The sequence below is a fragment of the Galeopterus variegatus genome, unplaced genomic scaffold (genome assembly GCF_000696425.1).
Source record: "Galeopterus variegatus unplaced genomic scaffold, G_variegatus-3.0.2 Scaffold300, whole genome shotgun sequence".
Lineage (NCBI taxonomy): Eukaryota > Metazoa > Chordata > Mammalia > Dermoptera > Cynocephalidae > Galeopterus > Galeopterus variegatus.
In genome coordinates, this window is record NW_007726411.1 from 125,260 (window position 1) to 147,721 (window position 22,462).

General features: G+C 38.9%; 1 protein-coding gene across 1 annotated transcript in view; it reads right to left on the minus strand.

Moving 5' to 3' along the window:
- NCOA2 (nuclear receptor coactivator 2) overlaps positions 1 to 22,462 on the minus strand; it is a 110,061-nt gene that overhangs the window by 15,168 nt on the left and 72,431 nt on the right. Inside the window, exons 10-14 of the mRNA XM_008567161.1 lie at positions 15,408 to 15,618; positions 12,956 to 13,162; positions 10,173 to 10,388; positions 7,756 to 7,885; positions 338 to 503 (exon numbers count right to left, since the gene is read on the minus strand). Of these exons, the coding sequence (XP_008565383.1) occupies positions 338 to 503; positions 7,756 to 7,885; positions 10,173 to 10,388; positions 12,956 to 13,162; positions 15,408 to 15,618 (930 nt within the window). The remainder of the gene's footprint in view (positions 1 to 337; positions 504 to 7,755; positions 7,886 to 10,172; positions 10,389 to 12,955; positions 13,163 to 15,407; positions 15,619 to 22,462) is intronic.

Here is a 22,462-nt window from a genome sequence, read left to right on the forward strand (position 1 = left end):
GAGGAACCGCGAGGGGGGGGCATTAGTTAAGCTGGACTTGAGTTTTTGCCTTACTGCTCAATAACCCAAATTACATGGAAAGCTCATTCTTAGTGATTTCCATTCTTGGGCAAAAGTTTGTATCAGACTACCAAGGAAAGGGAGAGGAAGAAACAGGGCCAGGCCAGCCTGTCATGAGGTAAAAAAAAGAAAAAAAAAAAAAAAAAAAAAAAAAAAAAAAAAAAAAAAAGAAAAGTATTCTAAAAGCAGACTGCTGACTACCTAGAAACAAAAGAAAACGGCTACCTTCATGCCCATCAGAGTGCTTAGCCCCTACCAGCTGCCCCTCTGTGCATACCTGGCTGACCAATTCAGGTATTCCCAAAGCTCTGTCAATCTCCTCCAGGCCATCGAAATTCCGCAAAGCCAGGTAGAGCTGGTCCAGGAGTGCTCCCTCATCACTCGGTGACTCGGCTGCAGGATGTGGACACAGCAAGTCATCTGGAGAGCTGCCAAAAGGCTGCCTGTAAAGAGACAAATTTCGCCTTGGGCCAATCAAAAAGCTAGCTGATTAGAGAACATGTTTTTTTCCCCTTGAAGGCAAAATCAATTGACTTCCAGGGTCTTTGCAATAAAGTACTATACTAGCCCAACACAGAACAAAATGACAAAATGACAAAATGACAATCTAATATAACAGATACACTTTATTCAGTGCTTCCTATCTAGGCATCTGAAGTATGATTTTGTTTCTGCTGCCCCACTATACAGCTGGCAAAAGGTGTGGCTTGGTGGTTAAACCGTCTGCTGGAGATCACGAAGGCAGACTCTGCAAAGCTGGGATTCCAACACAGATCTGTGTGAGTCCAGGGCCCACCTGCCCATCCCATTTCCACAAATCTACACTGACTCCTCAAGTGTATATATATCTGTCTGCTTAGCACGGAAGGAATGAAAGGACTTTTCTGAACTTTAGTAGGAAGCAATAATTGATTTAAGAGCCTTATTTCACAGGAGGCTATGACGACCCACCTGAGAGAGACCAAAGAACTATATGAGCACAAAAGCTCTATTAATTTTCTTGGAACTCAGCAGCAGTTAAATTAAACTTGGCTGGGCTGATAGGAAATTTCTTAGTCATGCATCAGCAGAACTTGTAAACATTTATTAGAGCCCTCAAGAAGTGTATCTGTTAGCCTTCCTGAGTTAGGCACAAAAGAAAAGTGGATCATAAACATGCAAGTTATATTTGTTATACTATAAGGTAAAAGGTGATAAAAACAAAACACTAAACTCCAAACTACAGTATATAAAGAACTCCTATAATTTAAATTAATTGACAAATTAGAGGAGCTTTGAAAAAAGAGCTTCTGAGTTACTTTAATACCAAAAGGGGAAATACTTGTATTTTACCAGAAGTCTGTTTTGGACTCTCAGAGTTACTACATGATGTTTTGGAGAAAATAAAAGTTTATAGATAAACAAACCCATACTTAAGCACATGGGAATAAATTTATTAAGGGATGAAGTTATTTAGATAGTCAAATAGGCTATTTTGGCCTAGAATCCTGAAATACTAAAGCACTGAGTAATGAAACAAACAATTTCAAACAGTTGTTCCAGAGTGCATTAACCAATGATCTTTGCTCTCCGTTTAGCCCTAGTTACTTTAAGAGAAAATCACCCAGTTGAGTGTTCCCTTGAGGCCACTCCTCACCTGCTGTCCTGGGCTCCAAGCCTGCATTCCCACAGCCTCCACGGCAGGGCAACCTCGGCAGAGCAAAGAGCTGTGCTGCTCTCCCTGCTCATTCTAGAGTTCCAGGCACTTCTGAGGGGCCCACCCAGCCTCAGAGGCCTGCTCTTCCTGCCCTGCACTGCCCTCACTGCTGTGGTGGTCACTGCACATAGGGCACACTGGGACAGTTTCCTGATGTCCTTCCTGCTTCTCTTCTACTGTGCACACTCCCAGAATTAACTTCTTTAACTCAAAGGTCATCAGCTTACCCCACTCCTGCCACACCTAGGGAGTGGGAGGAAGGAGCAGACGCGGAAAAGGGCGACGAGAGAGAGAAAACCACAGAGCTGCCTGCCATGGAAGCAGAGAGGAGGAAATTCCCCAAGGAGTGCCCAACACTTGGATGTGGGAAGAGTTTCAATGAAAACAGTCAAGTCAGTCAAGAGCAGATGGCAGCTCTTCACCACATTCTCTCAGGCCCAAGACCTCAGTCCCCAAAGATGCTAGTTAAGTGAGGCGTATTTTCTTGGCCCAGTTTTATGTGATAATTTTCAATGTCTCTCTCTTCAGAAGCTGCATTCATAGGCCGCCCCACCCCCAATTTCTCCCCTGGCAACAGGCTAGTGTATAATCTACTGTAGGCGAGGCTGCGTGGATTCAGCATGAACAGACTCCCCAGTTTTGTGTTTAACTGAAACCCAGGGTCAGAAGGAAGGAGAGACACTGTCCCGTGTGAGGAAGGCCACCCACCCTGTGACAGGCCAGCAACGCACGCAAAAGCTGAAAAAAAAAAAAACCAATGCAAGTGCTCACGCGCATTGAAACAATTTCCCACATAATAGTAAAATAATCCATTTTTGTTACATTCTTCTCTTTTCTTAAAAAAAACCCTCCAAACTAATGTACAGATTAAAAAGTAGAACAGTACCCCAGGCTTTCCCATGCTGGTCAAGGCCGGCTTCAGCTCAAGCTGGGACTCTCAAGATACTTCCAGTTACTTCTCTCTCTGCTTCTCTTAATCTGAAGTGCTGAGGTTCCTTTTCCCCAAACACTCTTTACTGAGCACTCCAGCCTTACTCAAAATTATTTCGTGGTTCTTCAGCTCTCCCAGGAAACTGTCCAAGTCTCTGGGATGGGGTGGTGGTGGTGGTGGTGGTGGAATGCAAGGCCACACACCTTTTTGGTAATGCCTGACCTTTCCAAACTTAATGCCCACGACCTCCCTGTGAGCCCTAGCCACTCTGGGCAACCGATCTTTCCTCAGAAGACGCCATGCACAGCACCAGGATGCCAGGGCTCATGGCTCCAGCCCTCCCGCACTCTTCTCCCTGTGCGTCTACCCCCCTAGGGCTCCATGCATCTCCTTCACAGCCACTCCTGACCCCCACTCTCCTCTCAGCTCTGGTACCACTGACTGTGCTGTGGTGAACTGACACTGCCATTGATGTGAACACCGCCACCCTCAGACTGTGCTCAGCGAGGGCAGGAACTGTGTCTTCTATCTCTTTGTTGTCCTTTACTATGAACATAGCATAAGTTCAGTAAGTTTCCAGCGAATGAAAACAAGGGTTCCTGATCTAGCTGGGCTACCATCGTATATTAAAAACCCCTTTTATATCCAGAAAAATACATCGCGTTGTGGCTTGGTTTTACAAATTTGGGCATACCATGAGGTATATCACTTCCCTCAGAGACACCGTAACAAGCGGCTTATAGAAAAAATACTGATCCAGGGGCCGGCCCGGTGGCGCACTGCTGCAGTGCGCCGCTTAGGAGCGTGGCGGCGCTCCCGCCGAGGGTTCGGATCCCACATACAGACCGGTTCCCGCTCACTGGCTGAGCGAGGTGTGGGCGCGGCGCTGAGGGTTGCGATCCCGTTGCCGGTCCCGGTCCGGTGCGGGCGCGACACTGGGGGTTGCAATCCGTTGCCGGACACAAAAAAAGACAAAAAAAAAAGGAAGAAAAAAAAAATGCTGATCCAGACTTCTAATCCCAACTTCATAAATGGCCACTTACAAGGTGAAGAAATGATTTTCCTACATTTTGGGCAATTGGCAATATAGTTACAATCTAGACAGCACTTGACAGATAAATATAGTATCACGCAGAGGGAATTCAGAGGAGTAAAGGGAAGAGCACACACGGGCCCCAGGCTGGTGTAAAATAGTAAGTAGTAAACTCACAGAAGATAGATCTATTATCAATAGAAACCCTATGCCCTAAAATCTACACTTTTATCATAGACCAGCAGGTCATAAAGAATGGGAATAAGAAGGAGAATAAAGTCAAATTCTGAGCTCTTGTTAGAGTAACCACACCATTACCATTTGTTCACTTTTCACAGGTATTTTCAACATTCTGCAAAAAAGTAGCAACTACTAAATGATGAGAAATTGTCAACAAAAGAAACCTTACTCTTACAGATACATTTCAAATACACTTGTCTTAGCCAAATGAACTCTGACATTTTGAACTTAGTGGGGAAGGAACTCTTTCATGAAAGGCAGCTACTGCATTTCAAGAGAAAAACCCTTTAATAAATCCAACAGAAATCTTTAAAAATCCACCTATACATTTTTGGCTATATTTTAAACATCTTTTACACACCAGATGAATGAAGCAAAAAAATCACAATGGAACTAAAGAAAGTGGAAATTTACTCTACATAAATGAGTATGTGAGAATGTTATAGATTTAAGGGCTAACCTACTGTCTTTATGAAGTATGAACGTAAACTAATGCCAGATTCATGAAACATTAAAGTTCTGCTTTTCTTTTATTTCAAAAGAGAGAAAAGAGAGACATAGTTAGAACCTTTGTTATCCACCACTTCTGAATTTCTATGACAGTAAGATTACCATGAAGTTAGTCATAAATTCCTTCCAAGCTGAATTATTTAAAATAAAAGACATGAGATAAGTGGCTAGAAAAACTGAAAATAACTTAAAAGTGGTGGAAATGTTTTGTTTTGTCCAGAGTTCTTACACAAAGAAATCTAACAGGAACAGAACAGGGCAGTGCTGAATCACAGACACTTGCACAGCAAACTCATCTGTCACTGGACCAGGCTTAATTCTGGAACTGCTTCCACATCTGTTTTAACAGAACTCTCGTCTGTTTGGGCAACAGTTAAAATCCTAACTTTGGGCCTAGTTTTCCTTAGAAATGAAATCTTTGACATTTCACCCAAAAACTAATATGAGGGGCTGGACTTAATTATTATGCATTTGTATTATGTAAAGTTTCTACAGAAATGGGTGGGTTTCTAAGATATCAAATAAACATATCTGGCAAAAGCCTATCCCTCACTGACACCATGAAATTAGAATCACAGAGCTGAAGGACCTCGAGAAACCACCACCTCTCAGCTAAGCCAATGGCCCTCTGCCCACCCCAGTTGGTGCCTGGTGGGGACAAACCACGCCACTGGCTGTGGTTCTTCTTGTCTGCACCACTTCAGCTCTACTCAAAGCGTACTGGGAGGACCAGTGGGGCTGGCCCCACTTGGGTGCCTGCTAGAAATGCAGAATCCTGGGCCCCACCCAGACTTAGCCATTCAGAACCTGCATTTTAATGAGACCCCAGTGGCGGTTCATAGGCACAGCAGGGTTTGCAAACAGGAGTAGTCCATGTCTCCCAAAAGTCACTCAGTGGGATGCAGCTGGGCAAGTACCATTCCTCCCTTCTCTCCTTAAGATAGTTATTAAGCAGTTTCCTTAATCTTCTTTTCTTTGAGTGAACACCTCTAGTTCCCAATTTTTTTCTTTCATATCCCACTACTGGGCCTATATTCTCATCTTCTATTATTGCTTCAAAAAAATTTCATTTAATCCTCTATCACTCTCTAGCCTGTGCAATGGTGACTGTGAAAAAGCATTATGTCCCAGAGTAGGGCTCCCTCAGAAACCTGTATTCTTAAAAAAAAAATTAGCAGCTCTGGAAATATACTCCATCCTTATGAAATTTCAGAAACCTTGTTGATTTTTATCACTTGTGAATTTTGTGACAGTATTACACCATTTTAGACTCAGAATAATCCTTGAAGGACAAAATAGTCTTCATAAAGTCCTCATTGAACTTCAGGTGCCAACTCATAACACGAGAGCTTCAAGGCCAAATTTCTCCAATAATCATGTTAAAAGTTCAAGTTTTCTAGCAAGTTGACTTTGTGAAGAAGACATTGCCTATGTTCTTTAAGTTCCCACACTGCCTCTCTGCCTTGGGGCTCTTTGCCCACCCATTCCTGCTCAGGTGGCCTCAGGGTCACCCATGGGAAGTCTGCTTCCAGAGAAACAATGAGATCATACATATAACACAATTGTGATAATGTGTTTGCAGGGAATAACTCTCAAAGAGGAATCACAAAATGAAATCAAACCACCTATGGGCTAAAAGTTGAGCATCCCCTGAGCCAATGGTGACAGGGGCTTTTTATCCATAAAGCAGAAGAGAGCTGGAGTATTTGGTTGGCCACAGCAAGGTATAAGAGCTAACCTGAGAAAGCTGAATCAAGCTGAGGAACCTGAAAGAGACCCAAGGGACTAGTGACCCCTGCCCTTGGCAGAGACCAATGCAAATCCTCTCTTGAGCAAAGTGTCCTCTATTCAGGCAATCAACTATGAAATGAAAAAGTACCAATGAAAGAGCACCAAAATACTCAGGGAACTAGGCCACCATGAGTGAGAGTCAACAATCAGATTTAGAATCTCAGGAAATTCAGATACTGGAATTATTGGACCAAGAAATGTACAAAATAACTATCAACGTAATGTTTAAAGATATAAAGATGGAATCACAAAAATAAGCAAGCAATAAGAAACTATGAAAAATAACCAGGGAAATAAATTTTTTAGCAATGAAAGATAATTGGATTAAACATAGCTAAAGAGATAATTAGTAACTAGGATATAGATATGAATAAACTATCCTGAATGTAGTTCAGAGAGATAAGGAGATGGAAAATACATGAATTAAGAAATATGGAGGGTAGAATTAAAAAAAAACTAATGTAGAAAGAGAGGGTATAATATATGTCTTATCAGAATCTGAGAAACAGGGCTCATTGGTTAGCTCAGTTGGTTAGAACACAGGGTCAAGGTCAAGGGTTTAGATCCCCATACCAGCCAGCCACTGCCCCCACCAAAAAAAAAAAGCAAGTATACAAAGAAAAAAATGGCTAAAACTTTAATTTCCCTGGAACTGATGGAAAAAAAAAAAAAAAAAACATGAACCCACTGATAAAGAAAACACAACATATACCAAATACCAAACAGAATAAACAAACCAATCCATGCTAGACACATTATAGCAAAACTACATTGCAAAAACAGAATATTTCAAAAGAAATTAGAAAGATAACCTATAAAGAAACAAAAATGATTAGACAATCAGAACAGAAACTCAATCAAACTTGATCATTTATCACTTCCTTTTTCAAAAAACTTTTCAACAGCTTAATGATCCTCCATAAACCTATTCTATTACCAATCTATTCTTCCAGCCAATACTGCTGATTCTGCCTTATTTTACTTATTTTATTTTTATTGTGGTAAGTGTACATTACAACAAATGAGACTATTTCCTGTTATACTAAACATACGGTGTTGCTTCTGTGACCCCTGGGCCTCTGATACGCTGATTTTGCCAGCTGCTCTGGCCCCCCGTCATGTCTGCTTCCTGAAATGAGACCTTTCTTCAAGACTCTGAAGCTTCCCCAACCACCCCAGTTGCATGATCTCTTGAAACATGGTTTATTTCTCTTATGGCACTGACACTGAATACTACTTCATATTACAGCTATCAGTGTATATATTTTATTTTCCAACTAAACTGCAACTTCTTTAAAGGCACTTCCCAGGTCTTGCTGAGTTTTGGATTTCCCCCTCTTCTTCACTCCATGCCCAGTAGACAATACAGTCTGAATAAATGAAAACTGGTCAAGCACCAACTAAAAGGAAAAGATGAACTTTGGACATAGTCTAAAATGACTTAGAGAACTCATGAACCACTCCTGTCTTGCCTCCTGGGAGCTCAGGACTCACCTGTTCTGGCTGGCAAAAGATGCCTGGTCTATAGGCAGGATGCTTTCAGGCCATGGGGCAGTCTGATTTGGAGGAGCTTGCTGTTGGCTATACTGAGGTCCTCCCATGTTCATCTCTAATTCAGATGGCCCTAAAAAGGTAGAAGGAAAAGAAAACCCAAACATTATGTCTTTTAATCAAGGAAGTATCTATTTCTGCTATGTAATATAAAGTGAAATATCTGGTTTATGAAAAACTGAGAAGACAGAAGCAATAATTATCTAGGTGAAAATAAGATAAAATTCTTGGTTTGAAACAGAAATAAAAGCAATAAAAATCAAAACTCATCATCCATTTTAGTGGATATCTACACCAGTGGTTCTAAACCTTTAATATTCAGGACTCTCTACACTACTTTAAAAAGCTTTTGTTCCTGTTAATTATATCTTATCAATATTTACTATATTGGAAATTAAAACTGGGAAATAAGTACTAATTCATTCAAAAAATCATAACAAATTATGTTAATATAAACAAGATTAAGTGAAAAATTTAAAAAACCCCTTTACTGGCATTGTTTTACATCTTTCCAAATTCCTTTGATGTCTGCATTAATAGAAGAGAGTGGAATCTCCAGCCTGTTTCCACATTCCCCCTCCTGTGCTATGACACAGCACGTATCTTCTGGAAATCCCTACTGTACACTTGTGAGAAAATGTGAAGAAGGCAAATAGTGTCTTAGCATTATTTAAAAAATAGCTTTGGCCTTGCAGACCCCCTGAAAGGAGACACTGGGGTGCTGGACCGTACTTTCAAGAAGTGCTGGTCTAGACGACTTCCTCCCAAACTTTTACTAACTACACTTCAGTTAGCTCTTTCACCAGAGTAAGGGTGAAGCAGAGAGGAGGCCCAGACAACTCAGACTTGCTCTTTCTCAGAAGTTCTCTTAGAGGCTTTAAAGCTAATGGATAATATGAGCTTTTAGTTATACTACTATCACTATCTGTAGAACTTCTTCCATTACAATAGATAATTTTCTGTTGAGTTCAGGACTTTTTGGAGTTTATTTAAAAAATCAAAGAAATTCAGCTACACAATAAAACTTACATAGAGCCATATTTCTAACTCAAAAGCCAGATGCCCTACAGTGAAGACTGAGAACAAATTACATTTCTGGATATAAAGGATTTATTATCATGATTTTTAAATGAATTAATATTTTTTAAAAGTCTCAGTTTAATTTTGCATAGAAATATGGTTATTTTTAGCATTTTTCAGGCAGCCCTCAAATTATGCAAATTTGTTTGGGAACCACTCATTACTTTGAATACGTTCATCGTAGAAAGGCAATATAAACGTATCTCAGAAACAATAAGCCGAAATGTGCTGAGCAATTAAACAGGTAAGAAAACTGATGCCTGAGGTAGGATGAGAATTCTACCATTATCTTGTCAAAACAATCTTGGCATCTTTCTGTGAAAGACTTAGCTCTTATTTATTGTGCAATATCTAAGTATATGAAAAGTACATAAAAATTAACTTATCTGAATTTGCTAACGTGTAAGAGCAAGGTTAACATGTCAATGATTAAGAAAATAATCTCAAGTACTAGTTGCACAGACCATTAATTTTAATATAACAGCTTTATTGAGATATAATTCATATACCATACAATTCACCCACTTAAAGTATACGATTCAATGAGTTTTAGTATATTCAGAGTAGCAGAACCATCACCATGATCAATTTTAGAGCATTTTCATTCCCCCCACAAATAAACCCCTTATCTATGAGGCATCTCTTCCTCCAGACCCCAGCCCTAGGCAACCACTACTCTTCTTTCTGTCTCTATAGATTTGCCTATTCTGGACATTTCATAAAAACGGTATCATATAATGTTATCAGACCATTAATTTGAATCACATGTGAACTGTCTCCAACTAGAATTCTAGTGATCCTCATATTCTGTGAGATATTCTACGAGACCTTGCACCTTCAGTGAGGACCTGGGAGAGTCTGATTCAATAGTCTAGAGTGGTGGCCCAGGAATCTGCATTCTAAGTTCCTGAGAGGATTCTGATGATCATCAGAGTTGGGAACTACCACAGTAACACTAAATTACTTCTTTACGTTTTAAATACCATATATACAATATTTAGAGTGTAATGTTCTAATTCACTTCTCCTAAAAGTTGAAATTAGGGAATTAAATGAAAATAAAACAACACAAAGGTAGTTGGTTCTCTGACATAACTGTAAAACCTTTGACAGTATATAAGTATACACAGAGTGCCAGCAAAAAGCCATTTATGACAGCTTCACATGGGGGGATTACCTAAACTGCAAATTAGAAACATTTCTTGAAAGAACTTATGGAGCTGATACTCCCTTCTAAGAAAGCGTAAAAATTAAAAGTGAAGAGCACTGGAACTGCCTTACCTATATTCATGACCTGAGACTGAAGCATCTGTCTTTGGCCAGCCTGGCTGCTGGGTCTCATGGGGAGGCTGGCTGTTGGGTTCCGAATCATACCTCCTTGGATTGGCCGGTTCATGGTACTGGTGGTAGCAGCACAGGTGACTCTTACAGCTGAACTCTGTGGTGCCCACTCGCCAGATTGCATGGTGGGCCGGGGAGCATTACTACCAATCATTCCTGCATGCAAGCCAAAGAAAACTGAGTGGTGCAGTAACTGAAAACATAGTTAGCATGTACGAACACCAGATGATCTTACTCTTACAAGACAATCATTCTGTAATCCATAGTTAGCCCAATACCTAATGCCTTCATTTGGGCAGATGTTGGCCCCTGGCTAAGAAGTAAGAACTGGCAATTACTACAAAGTTTTCACAACATGGACTTGCCACTCTTTATAGTTTAGAAAAGCTGTTAAAATTGTTCCCACATGTGCTTAGAAACAGGTTCTGTAGTGTGTGGATAACCCCAACTTCCTTCCTCAGGAAGTGAATCACATTAGCTGATATACACGTCAATACTTTACTTTCCAAAAGGGAGGTGAGGCTAAGATGAGCAAGGTAAAAACTGATAATCAATACCCTTATTATACTCCAAAATCACAGAGAACATCTCGTGAAGCCTACACCAGACCTCTAAATCCTCCAATCCCTTTCAGAGTACTAGGATTTGTTAAACTTCAAAATTGACCAAGGGTAGCCTCTGAGTAGTGCAGAAATTATAGGATCTTTCTGATCTTTACTATAGTTCTTCATAGCCAAGGCAAGGGGACTACTATTCCTTCAATATACCTAGGCCACCTCATTCCTGATCATACAGATCTAGAATGTGTTAGGACGGAATTGTAAAAATCCCTTTATATGTGAGATTTTAGCAGTTAATTAACCACACATAACAGTAAGAGCACAACACTGCCAAGCAGGACCAAGTGTTGGCTCTCTCCTGGCATTGTCCCCAGATGTTCGCAATGGTCAACCATTCGCCATGTCTCGATAGTCTGAAGAAGAAAAACTCCAGATGAGGTCCCTTCCGTTTGAAGTGTTTAATGGTGGATGTATAAAACTTCTGCTTTCAAATACATGGCTTGCTTTCATTTACTTTAATTATAAATAAGGTATATTTCACAAGTGGAGAGAACATGTACTTTGGGTGTTTCTTCACTTGTGAAATGAAAATGTGCTATGAGAATGATTAAGGGTGAAAGGTAATTAGTTAAATTTACAAAGTTAAAACAATGTTATATTAATATTTAAAAAACCATTTTAAGATTAAATTTGGACAATACAAAGATTATTGGAGAATAAGCATTTTATTTTTCTAAAAATATTTTATCTAAATAATATAACAGGATTATAGAAAGTCTAGAAAGCAGAAGGGAAAATGATGCATAATTCAACAATATTAGTGCAATGATAACTGGGGTAGTCTCTTTCAGTCTGTCTTTTCTTCTCTTTTTTGAAACAGAGCAAGAACATCATATGATCTTCACAGCCTGGACACAGTGATCTCTAGACTGCCCAGATTTTAACATAGGCATATTCCCAAATTCCTACATAAGATTCCTATAAGAACTCAGATCTTCTTGTATTCTGCTGATAAGAAACCACCTTTAATAAACCATTGGCTCCTTTTCTCTCATAGAATTTCACATAAACTGATATTTTACTTACATAAAGCAGTATTTTATTTATCTTAAAAATAACATAAAGCAAAAACATATACGGCACTGTTTCTGTGAAAGTAAAGAAATTCACCTTTTTCCTTTAAATTGATCTCATATTCAGTTAACTATCTAAATTGCAATGTGTACAGGGATTACAGACTAAGCTAAAAATAAAATACCAAGAATTAAAACACCTACAACTATAAGTTCTTTTTATAATATCTATTCCTTTCTATGGCTTTGTCTCTAATACCCCACTGAGACAAAGGAAGAAAGCTGTAAATTGGGAGCAGCCCTTCATTAGAAAACTCAGCATCCTGCTATAGCCATAATAAATAGATGCCACAGGGGACAGGACATGGTGGCACTAGCAATCAATGCTGCTGCAATGATCTCTAGTCTGACCTGGATGGAAGTTTGGGAATATGCTAACTGCTGTGACAGTGACTACTATTTAGGGAATGTGCCTGGTCAACTTGGCAGACACCTGAAATCACAGCAGGTCAATGTCCAAAGTAGATCACAGACAACTTCCTACATCTTCAAAAATGGAGCCGTGGACCAGATCTGAAAGTTACTATTAGACCAGGCATACTATTGTTTAAAGTTTGTTATTTTTAATTAATATTTTTCTGAATGAGAATCGTATCGCCTAGAAGCATGGAAGGCTGGCTGAATTTTAAACTTTCATCCCCAAACTCTCCAAATACAAATCATTAATTAATAAAAAGTTTTGGGGTGTATGAGCAAATTCTCCCTGAAAGCTAGCAATCACCAATTTATTTTACACGTGCCCTACAATATCTCCAATAGTAACAGGGATAGAAGTGAAATAAGCCTGGGCTATAGGAGAAATGATTAGAAACCTCATAAAAGTACTGGTCACAGAATAAAATGGTCAGGTCACTGGAATGCTTCCCAATATGCCACTTTCACGGTGAAAATCTGTAGAATTTTCTTACTTTCAAATGTTAGTTTCTAACATAAAAAATTCACTTGAAAAATTCTACTAGTTTGATATAGATGAAAACATTATTAAGTTAAGTAATCCACCAACAAAGGAATAGTGCATTTGAGCCCTTACCTGTGCTACTGTTCCCTAAATTTCCTTGGTTTCCTATCATCCCTTGATTACCCATCATTCCTGGCTGAGGTATCACTGAGTAGGGACTACTGTTTCTGATTGGTGGGAAAGGTCCAGCACCAGTTGGGCTTTGCAGTGTGATGTCAAGTGGTAAATTCTGGTTTGGCAATAACCTGCCCAGTTGCCCTGGTCGTGGGTTATTAAAAGCTAAGGAGAAAACAAATGAAAATTGAAGGTTAATATAGGGTAATGGGAAAGAATATTAACATTAGTAGTGTTTAGGGAAAATGTCATCTGTAAAATAACAAAGATATGCATGTCAGGAACTAACTGCCTATATAAAAGACAAGTTCACAGACAAATGACATATACAGCATCAAAATGTAGACTCTTGGGCCGGCCCGGTGGCGCACTGCTACAGTGCGCCGCTTGGGAGCGCGGTGGCGCTCCCGCCGAGGGTTCGGATCCCACATACAGACTGGTTCCCGCTCACTGGCTGAGCGAGGTATGGTAGCAACACCGAGGGTTGTGATTCCGTTGCCGGTCCCGGTCCGGGCGCGACACTGAGGGTTGCAATCCGTTGCCGGACACAAAAAAAGACAAAAAAAAAAAAATGTAGACTCTTAATCTAATCAACCTCTAATTTAATTCTTGATGATGTTGCAGAAGAAAGTATGTTATTTACCATACATTTTTCTCCCCAGTAGTAATTTCTAATATTCAACTGTATTTGCTAAGTTAACCACTAATATGGTTTTTTCCGTTGTATTATTCAGACTTAGGAGTACTGCTTTCACATAGCTAAATCTCTTGCATACAGCACCAAACCCATACACATACAGTTTGGATGTTAGAATATCATTTCTTTACTAACTTTTCTAGGATCAGAATTAGATTAAAAGTGGTTACTCTCATTGGAAGTTAAAAATCTTTTAAGTGTGGACTCCATTACTTCAAGCAGTACTTAGAGCTTTAGGTCCCTGCTTACTCTTCTAAGTACAGCTTCTTTAAATGCTGAACAAATTTAGATTTGAAATGATTTATACAGTTAGTTCACAAGAATTTATTGTGTACTAAGCACTACACTAGCAACACAAAGACAACTGTAATTTGTTAACAATGACATTAAATTTAAAAAACTAAGATATAAATTATAGAGAGCTAATTTATTAGATAATATCAAGTAGCTTATTTTCTCTGAATTATATTAACAGTCTAAAATAGTACATTTAAAAGAAAAAGTTCTTAACACTCTATAACAGAAAAAAAATATTTAGAAAAATTCGGGCTGAGAATAGCAATTATGTACATGCCTAATCACCACTTTCTTGGGTTTAGTTATCTGGTTACCATTCAATAATGTGAATACCATTAGGAGCTACAGGTAGAGGAGAAACCATTAGTTCCCAGACAGTTCTTCATTATCTCCCTGGTCAATGAACATAAACTATCTAGTGTGTTTCTGACCTGCTTTTCAATGCTGACTCTGATATCCCAAAGTCCACAATTAATCCCCCATGAAATAGGCAGGATTAAGGGACAACAAGCAAAACCTCATCTTCCTTTTGTTTTACCCTCTTCAAAATGGTTAGGAATCATTTGAGAAAAGACATAGTAATTAAAGATACTGTATGACTTGGCTGATGATTGCCATTTCTGATTCGAAAACAAATGCTGGACATTGGGTCAAACTGTATTTGAAGAGGAAAGAATCATTCTGTTCACCAATTTAACCCTGAAGAGGTTATCTTTCTAAAAATTATGGCCCTGCTTCAGAAAATGTATTTTCTTCCTTTCAAAATTATCAGACAAGTTCAGGTACTATCAAGTTTGTAAACAAAGTATTCACAGTGAATAAAGAGTTTATTCTAAATTTACAAAAATTTAAAAGAAAAGATAAAAGATATATTTTCTCAAACAACTAATTAAACTTAAGTTACACTTAGAAAACATATGATAATGTTCTATGTAAAATAGATGTTTATATAAGTATTCCTGAAAGATGGGGCAAGATATTTTTAATGTATATAGTCCTTCCATGTATAGTAATTAAATACTGAGAAGAATCTTTCTGAATAGTATAGGATTCCTAAAAAGCAGCATAACTCCCTCATTTTCTATATTTGAAACATTCAGTTGTATAATAAAATATATAAAACCTATGTAAAACTCCATATCCGAAAGTGGTAACTGAGGCAAAGGAGAATACGACAATCAGCTGAAGAACTTTATACACGTAGGTCAGTCTCTCTGCTTCATGCTGATTAAATTACTCACATGTTCACTAGAATCCATTTTGAATACTGTTTCGAAAAACCAGGACAGTAGATGGTGCTATTTGATAACAAACACCTAGAAGTGACTAAGCTGTTTGCATCAGCCTTTAATAATCTGTTTCTGATAGTGATTACACGGGCATTTCTTGGCATAACCAGCAATATCTCATACTCACTGCTCTGTGAAATTCGCAATGCTGTTTTCTGGCCTCCAACAGGTGTAATAGGGCTGTTTTCAGCTGTGAGTTGCATGAGGTCATTGATGATGGCTTGCTTGTCAACTGATCCAGCAGGGGCGCCTGGCCTCGTGTCTGGGAAAAGCTGTGGTAATTGACTATTCTGCAAATCATCCAAAATCTCCTCCAAGTTGTCCAGCTCACTGCCAGGCTGTAGTCAACAAACAGAAGAGTTTATCCAGCCCTATTCCAAGACTGAGCACCATGGCCCCATTTGCAATCACAGACCTAAATGGTATAAGGCACCATAGCCAAACAAAAGATGCAGACACACACCTACCTCCAGCCTAACAGTGAATTGACCATAGTTTTAAAAATTAAGTTGATAAAGGACAAGTAATTTAATCTCTTGGCCCTCAATTCCCTCATCTATAAAAAAGATGGCTGAATCAGAAAGCAAGCTCTTTTCCAGCACTGTGATTCATTGGCAATTTATAAATTCTCCTTTGCTTTATGCTAATCACGTTCAATTAATTATGAGTATGTATATTTCCAATTAATCATGAGTGAACGAGGACTTATAGTCCATGTCTAGGTTTTATGGTTAAGTCTTCCTAAGAAATAACAACAACAAAACTAGTATAAGATGTGATCCAAATTTGCACTAAATCAGTATTTAGCAAATGGTCATTTCCTTTTAGGACTTTTTTTTCCCCCCTCCAAGCAAAATAAGCTTGACGTAGTAGCCATGAACTCGCTGAACACTGCTTTTTCAATTTGAGTTGTGCTTTTTTTCTGCTTGCACTTTCAGTTTTGAATAACACCGGCTTTCTTGGTCATTCACTAGCTTAGATGACAACATATAGAGAAGCAGGATAAAAACTGGTTGCCTCTAACACAGCACTTATTAACTTGACTTTACAGAAGCCATAAAAATGTTTCTTAGGTTTTCCCCTTTTTAACAAAAATAATTTCATTTTCAATTACCAACAATAAAATAATAAGGTAAGTATCACCACTGTTTCATACCTAGTACTTTTCTTCCAGGAAGTTAAACTGATTTTACAGTTATTCATTAAAGTAGAACCTATTTATGTACTGTGTGTTTAAAATCAGACAATGCCATCCACACAAGAAAATGGCTGAGTTAATACTAGGATTACTTTCTAGTGAAGAAAGTGGTATGAGTGATTTTCTTGATGTGCAGGTGGAAAACATAAGTTAGCCAATTTCCTCAAAGTCATTGGATGAGCTTTAGATTCTTGACCACTTGCCCTTTCGTCTATGCTGGCAAATAAAATGAAATACATGTCTGATAATGAGTTACAGTTACTATATTCAACTTTATCCTATATATAGGATATAGGATATATACAATTCCTATATACAATTCCTATCCCCCCTGCAGAGGTTAGATTTGCAAAGAGTTTTGCAACTTACAGCAAATGTGGTATCTATATGGGATGTCTTTTGACTGAACATGTTTCTCAAGTTAGGAAGGATAAGGTTAAGTGACATTTTGTTTGATTCTTTTCAGAGACAACTAGCTTAGCAATAACTTGGAGGTACATTTTCCAGGGAATTCCTAATGCATTGTTAAAGCAACCACAAGACAATTTTCTAGTTTAGCCACCGATTTCTAACAAAAAAGGGAGGCATCAAATGTAGGAGAGTTATATCTTCAGTAAGGGTTAGGTTCCAAACTTAGCATCTGTACGTATGGGCAGTCACACACAGACAAAATGATCCTTAAAGCGCCTCAGGAAGGCAGCGCACTAGATAGTGCCTCCAAGGACAGCACACTTTTTCTTCCAGAGTGGCAGCTCCTGAATACAGTAGTTTATGCAGGAGCCATGCTGCATTCAAAAAGCCTGTAGTTATATGTTCACACTATTAGAGCCACAAGGAAACCCAAACCCAGCAAACTCCTGTTGCCCACCTCATGTTCTCCCTACTAGGGCATACACTCATTGGGTTGAATAGCAGGCAAAACTGCTCATACTACTTAAATAACCATTCAATAACCATCTGTTCTTCTCAATGCATAAAACTGAGTTTGTGGACTTTAAAAGCATGTGTAAAGTGACTCCACTGTAAATCTATCTTTATCATGTTTTGCTGAATACATAAGGTAAAAGTTGAGATACTCTTAAGTATAAACATTTATTACCCTCCAAGGAAAGTTCTTGGAACTTAGTAATGGTTATTCAGTCAACAAGATGAATTCCTTTAATCATATTAACATGTAGTTAAAACAATTCTCCCAGAATCAACTAAAATTTTCATATAAATTGCTATGATTACCATTAATTTATCAGAAAAATGTTTCATAAAAATGTGTGGTAAATATCCCTACAGTTTTGTCATGAAAATAGTTACATCAGAAAGAGGCTCTAATAAACTATGAAGTTTATCTATGTTCTATGAAACCACGTCTTCCTACTATAATGCTGCCTTGTGTTGAGTATTTGTAAAAAGTGGCTCTTGGAAGCTTGATGTGTGGGGTGAGGGAGATGGGCTGTAGCCAGTGATAAGTTGCCTACTGAGAAGCTTTGCAGATTTGCCATTGAAAAGAAATATCCAAAATAAATAGTCATATAAACAATAATAAAAAGGGAGTGTGTTATTTTTCTCAATGGATGTACTTATATTTGCCCCCGAACCCAGATATATGTAAATGTTAAGTTTTTACAATATAGTTTAATGAGAGTCTGGGTCTAGAATCCCATCCTTCCTTTCACTTTCACCTCTTTCACGCAAATATGATAAACCACAAACCATCTTGAGCAGAAAAACAGCCATCGCAGCTTCCCAAGAGCTCTAATGAAAGCGTTCATGGTTCTTCCTTTGTATTGGCTATGTCTAACATAATGAGTTTAGTAGAAGTCTAATGTTGTACACATATATGTATGTTATATTTGGATAGTTTAAATTATTTCAAATAATTCCTAAATAATTAAAATTCATTATTTTCCTTGGTCAATTTTCATTTTTTAAAAGGATGCATTAAAGTTAAACTGACTTTCAAATTTTGATTTTTGCCATTTAAAGAGTTGACCTAATTCAACTGCAGATCAGTCTGGCTCTGACAAGTAACTAAACACATTTGCCTTAAGAAAGCCATGCAGGGGCCGGCCCGGTGGCACACTGGAGAGTGCGCCGCTTGAGAGTGCGGTAGCGGTAGCGCTCCCGCAGAGGGTTCGATCCCATGTGGAGACCAGTTCCCGCTTACTGGCTGAGCGCGGTGCGGGCGCAACACCGAGGGTTACAATCCCGTTACCAGTCAGTAAAAAAGACAAAAAGAAAAAAAAAAAAAAAAAGAAAGCCATGCAGGATCTCTTGGAGACTCATAACTGTGGACATTACTTGAATTTCATTTGGCTTACCATTTGAACAATGCATTACGAAATTTTCCTCACTAGAAATAACGCTGCTTTTCCTGTATTTATTCTTTGTCAATTTTTTTTTTTTTTGCCTTTTTGAGACCGGCCGCACCGCGCTCAGCCAGTGAGCGCTGTGAGCGCACTGGTCATCCCTATACAGTATCCAAACCCACGGTGGGAGTGCTGCTGCGCTCCCAGCGCCGCACTCTCCTGAGCGCACCACGGGCTCAGCCCTCTTTGTCAATTTTTTGAGAACACATTTAACATTAATTTTATTGTCATAAGTGTACTTTAATGTTCTTCTTCAAGGAGATCAAGCTCAGAATATTTATTTATTTATTTATTTTATTTATTTATTTATTTTTTCCTTTTTGTCTTTTTTCGTGACCGGCAACGGATCGCAACCCTCAGTGTCGCGCCCGTACCGGACCAGGACCGGCAACGGGATCGCAACCCTCGGTGTTGCTCCCACGCCTCGTTCAGCCAGTGAGCGGCCGGTCTGTATGTGGGATCCGAACCCTCGGCGGGAGCGCCTGCCGCACTTCCCAAGCGGCGCACTGTAGCAGTGCGCCACCGGGCCGGCCCAAGCTCAGAATATTTATACCTCTTAAGTTGTTTAGCAATAAAATTAGATGACTATAACATTTTCTTCTGTATTCATGGATGTTCTAGAAGGGATGAATTTGATTACATTGAGTTTCTGATCAAAAATTTCCTTCCCTAAATTTCTGTAAGCTTTGATTCTCATCAAAAGCTCTTCTATTCCCTATCCACTTTGTTAGGCACAGTTTCTTTGCAAGACAAAAACATTATTGCTTTCCTTTAAAATGCTTTGCCAAAGTTTTGCTTAGGCATCTATTTGAATGCTCAAATTAGCGACATCAATTTGAGTAGTTAGTTTAAACTATTTCAGGCAGAAAATGAGTCAGAAAGATTTTTATAAAAGTTCTACAAAATGAAAATTAGACTTGATTTTTAAATTTTTCATTTTTCTGGTTTTATGACTTTTTATATATGAAATCAACTTGTTCTCTGAAGGAAATATAAAGAGCACATGCACTTTAATAACATAAGCATTCTAATAAATTAGAAAACAGTTTTCACATTTGTCTAATACAAAATTGTTAACAAATGGTAATACAATTTTGTCACATTTGGAGGGAAATTTTCAGGACACTACCAGTTTAAAATATGGTTTGCCTGTCTAATGGGGTCAAATACCAAGAAGAAATGCTTTTTAGACTGTCCAATATCTCATTGTAAGTGTCCCAGTAGCATTAGAAATAACAGACTAGGGGCCGGCCTGTGGCTCACTTGATAGAGTGCGGTGCTGATAACACCAAGGCCGCGGGTTCGGATCCTATATAGGGATGGCCGGTTTGCTCACTGGCTGAGCGTGGTGCTGACAACACCAAGCCAAGGGTTGAGATCCCCTTACCGGTCATCTTTATAAAAGAAAAAAAAAAAAAAAAGAAATAACAGACTAGTATCATTTGGCTATGTATCAACCATGCTCCATTGTGGAAATAAGCATATAACTTAAAAGCTGGTAAACCTATTGGAAATTTTTCTGTCACTGTTTCCTCTTGGTTAGGAAATGTCGTAGAAACAAATGTTGCTTAAATACTCTACCTGGTAAAAAATGCTATTTTAGGTGTAATAGTGCCATCGTAGTACTTCCTGTCCTTAACAAGTTAGTAATAGGTTAAACACACATTCAGTTAATGGTTCTTTTCTGAGTTAAAATAGCAAGACAGTTAATGGTGCAATTCAGGCTCCCTAACAGTTTATTTTATCTTACTAAATAAATAACTTATTGTATTCCCTTGAAATGAAAGAAAAGTCTTCAATAAGCCTATGCAGCAGTGAATAGGAGATACAATTCATCTGTATTTGGGAACAGTGAAGGAGAGCAGGAGGTGAAAGAATCATTGTTTTTTTCCTGAAGTAAGTCATTCTAACTTTGATCTAAATTTAGGTAACACATACTTCCTGTGGTAAGTTTTCAAGCTGTAATGTTTTTGATGTTAAAATTGCTCTGAAGCAGTATTTTTGGTGGTGTTTTAAATGAGAGTGCAGGGAGGGTGAGACCAGGGACTGGATTTCACCAAGAAAAACATAACTTACTGTACACGCATGTGAGTGTGTGTGTGCCTGTGTACACCGCTTTTTGAACCACAAAAAAATAACAAGATCTATGCTGATTACACTCTGGGCTTTATGCTTCCCAGGTAGAACAATTTCAATTAGAAAAATGTTTCTCCTAAATCATAATCAGGAAAAACTGCAAGTGACTCAAGGACTTTTAAAAAATCTTCTCTTTTCAGTTTCTTGTCTGCAGTTGAGCACAGTGGCCCCTTCCCTACCACTCTACATCCCTACGGCCTCAGGTCTGGGATAGAAATAAATTGTTTACAGAGGGAGGGAGAGGCTGGCCATAGCAGACACTAAGTGAAGCTGAGGTAGACTTTGTGAGTCACTATCTTGCCCTCTAGCATGTGTCAAGAGACCTGAGTGACACAATCTATGCCTGCACTCTCGATTGCCACTAGCTCTGTATATTCTAATCTAGCAAACCTCAAAAGATTAAATTTTTACAGTTTTCAATATGATTTTACACTTCACTTTATCTAAGACATTGCTATTAACTTTCTGCTGAGATCCTGGTTCTCCCCACCTACATTTTAGCTGCCATATAGAACCTCGAACTCACATCTATGTTTAAGGATTAATCAATCACCCGAGATGTTCACGTAATTTGGCTCTGTGTCCCTTGTAGAGGGTATGAAGGCGTGAAGAATTCTATCTGTCCTTTAGGAATGGTAGCAGCTGTTAAGACATCAAAATGACAGAAAGGAGGAAGGAGGCTAAGGGCTTGGAACCCCGGATGGAGCCAGCTGGAAGAGCCACACTTGGCCTCAGTGTTCCTGATGACTTTCCATCCTACACCTGCCTCAGGCTCGCCTCTGTCCCCTCAGCAGAGCTTGAGAGTGACAGTCAGGGGTGCAACTTTCCTTGCCCCATCCACACCCAGTCCCTGAAGACAGTGATAAAATATCTACTTGCAAAACAAACATCAATGACAAATCTGTGTGCCATTTTAAGTAGGGAAGCCCTCGAAGCTTCTTAATCAATTACAATTCAAGAAAAGATGTGAAGTACCGGGCATGTCCGGGGATTAGAGGGAGAGCTGCTGGGCCAGGATAGCACCTTGGATCATTAACCCCAGTCAGTCATTGATTCCCCAGGAAACACCTTCTGCCCAGCCACTTTGGCTGTAATAACCCATCTTTTCGAAAAATTTTTTAAAAATATTGAATAGTTTGTTTTTTCTCTGTGGTGTCATTATCTCCTACTATCAAGATCAGTTTGGTGGTGGTGGTAGTGGGGGGGTTGGGGAGATGTTGGTCAAAGGATACAAAAGTTCAGCTAGATAGGAGGAGTAAGTTCAAGAGATCAATGGCACACATGGTGGCTGTACTTAATAACAATGTATTGTATACTTGAAAATTGCTAAGAGGGTAAATTTTAAGCGTCCCCCAACACCAAAAATAAGTATGTGAGGTAAAGCATATGTTAATTAGTTCGATTAAGGCAGTCCACAATGTATGTTTCAAAACATCATGTTTTACACCATAAATACGTAAGATTTTGATTTGTCAATTAAAAAAA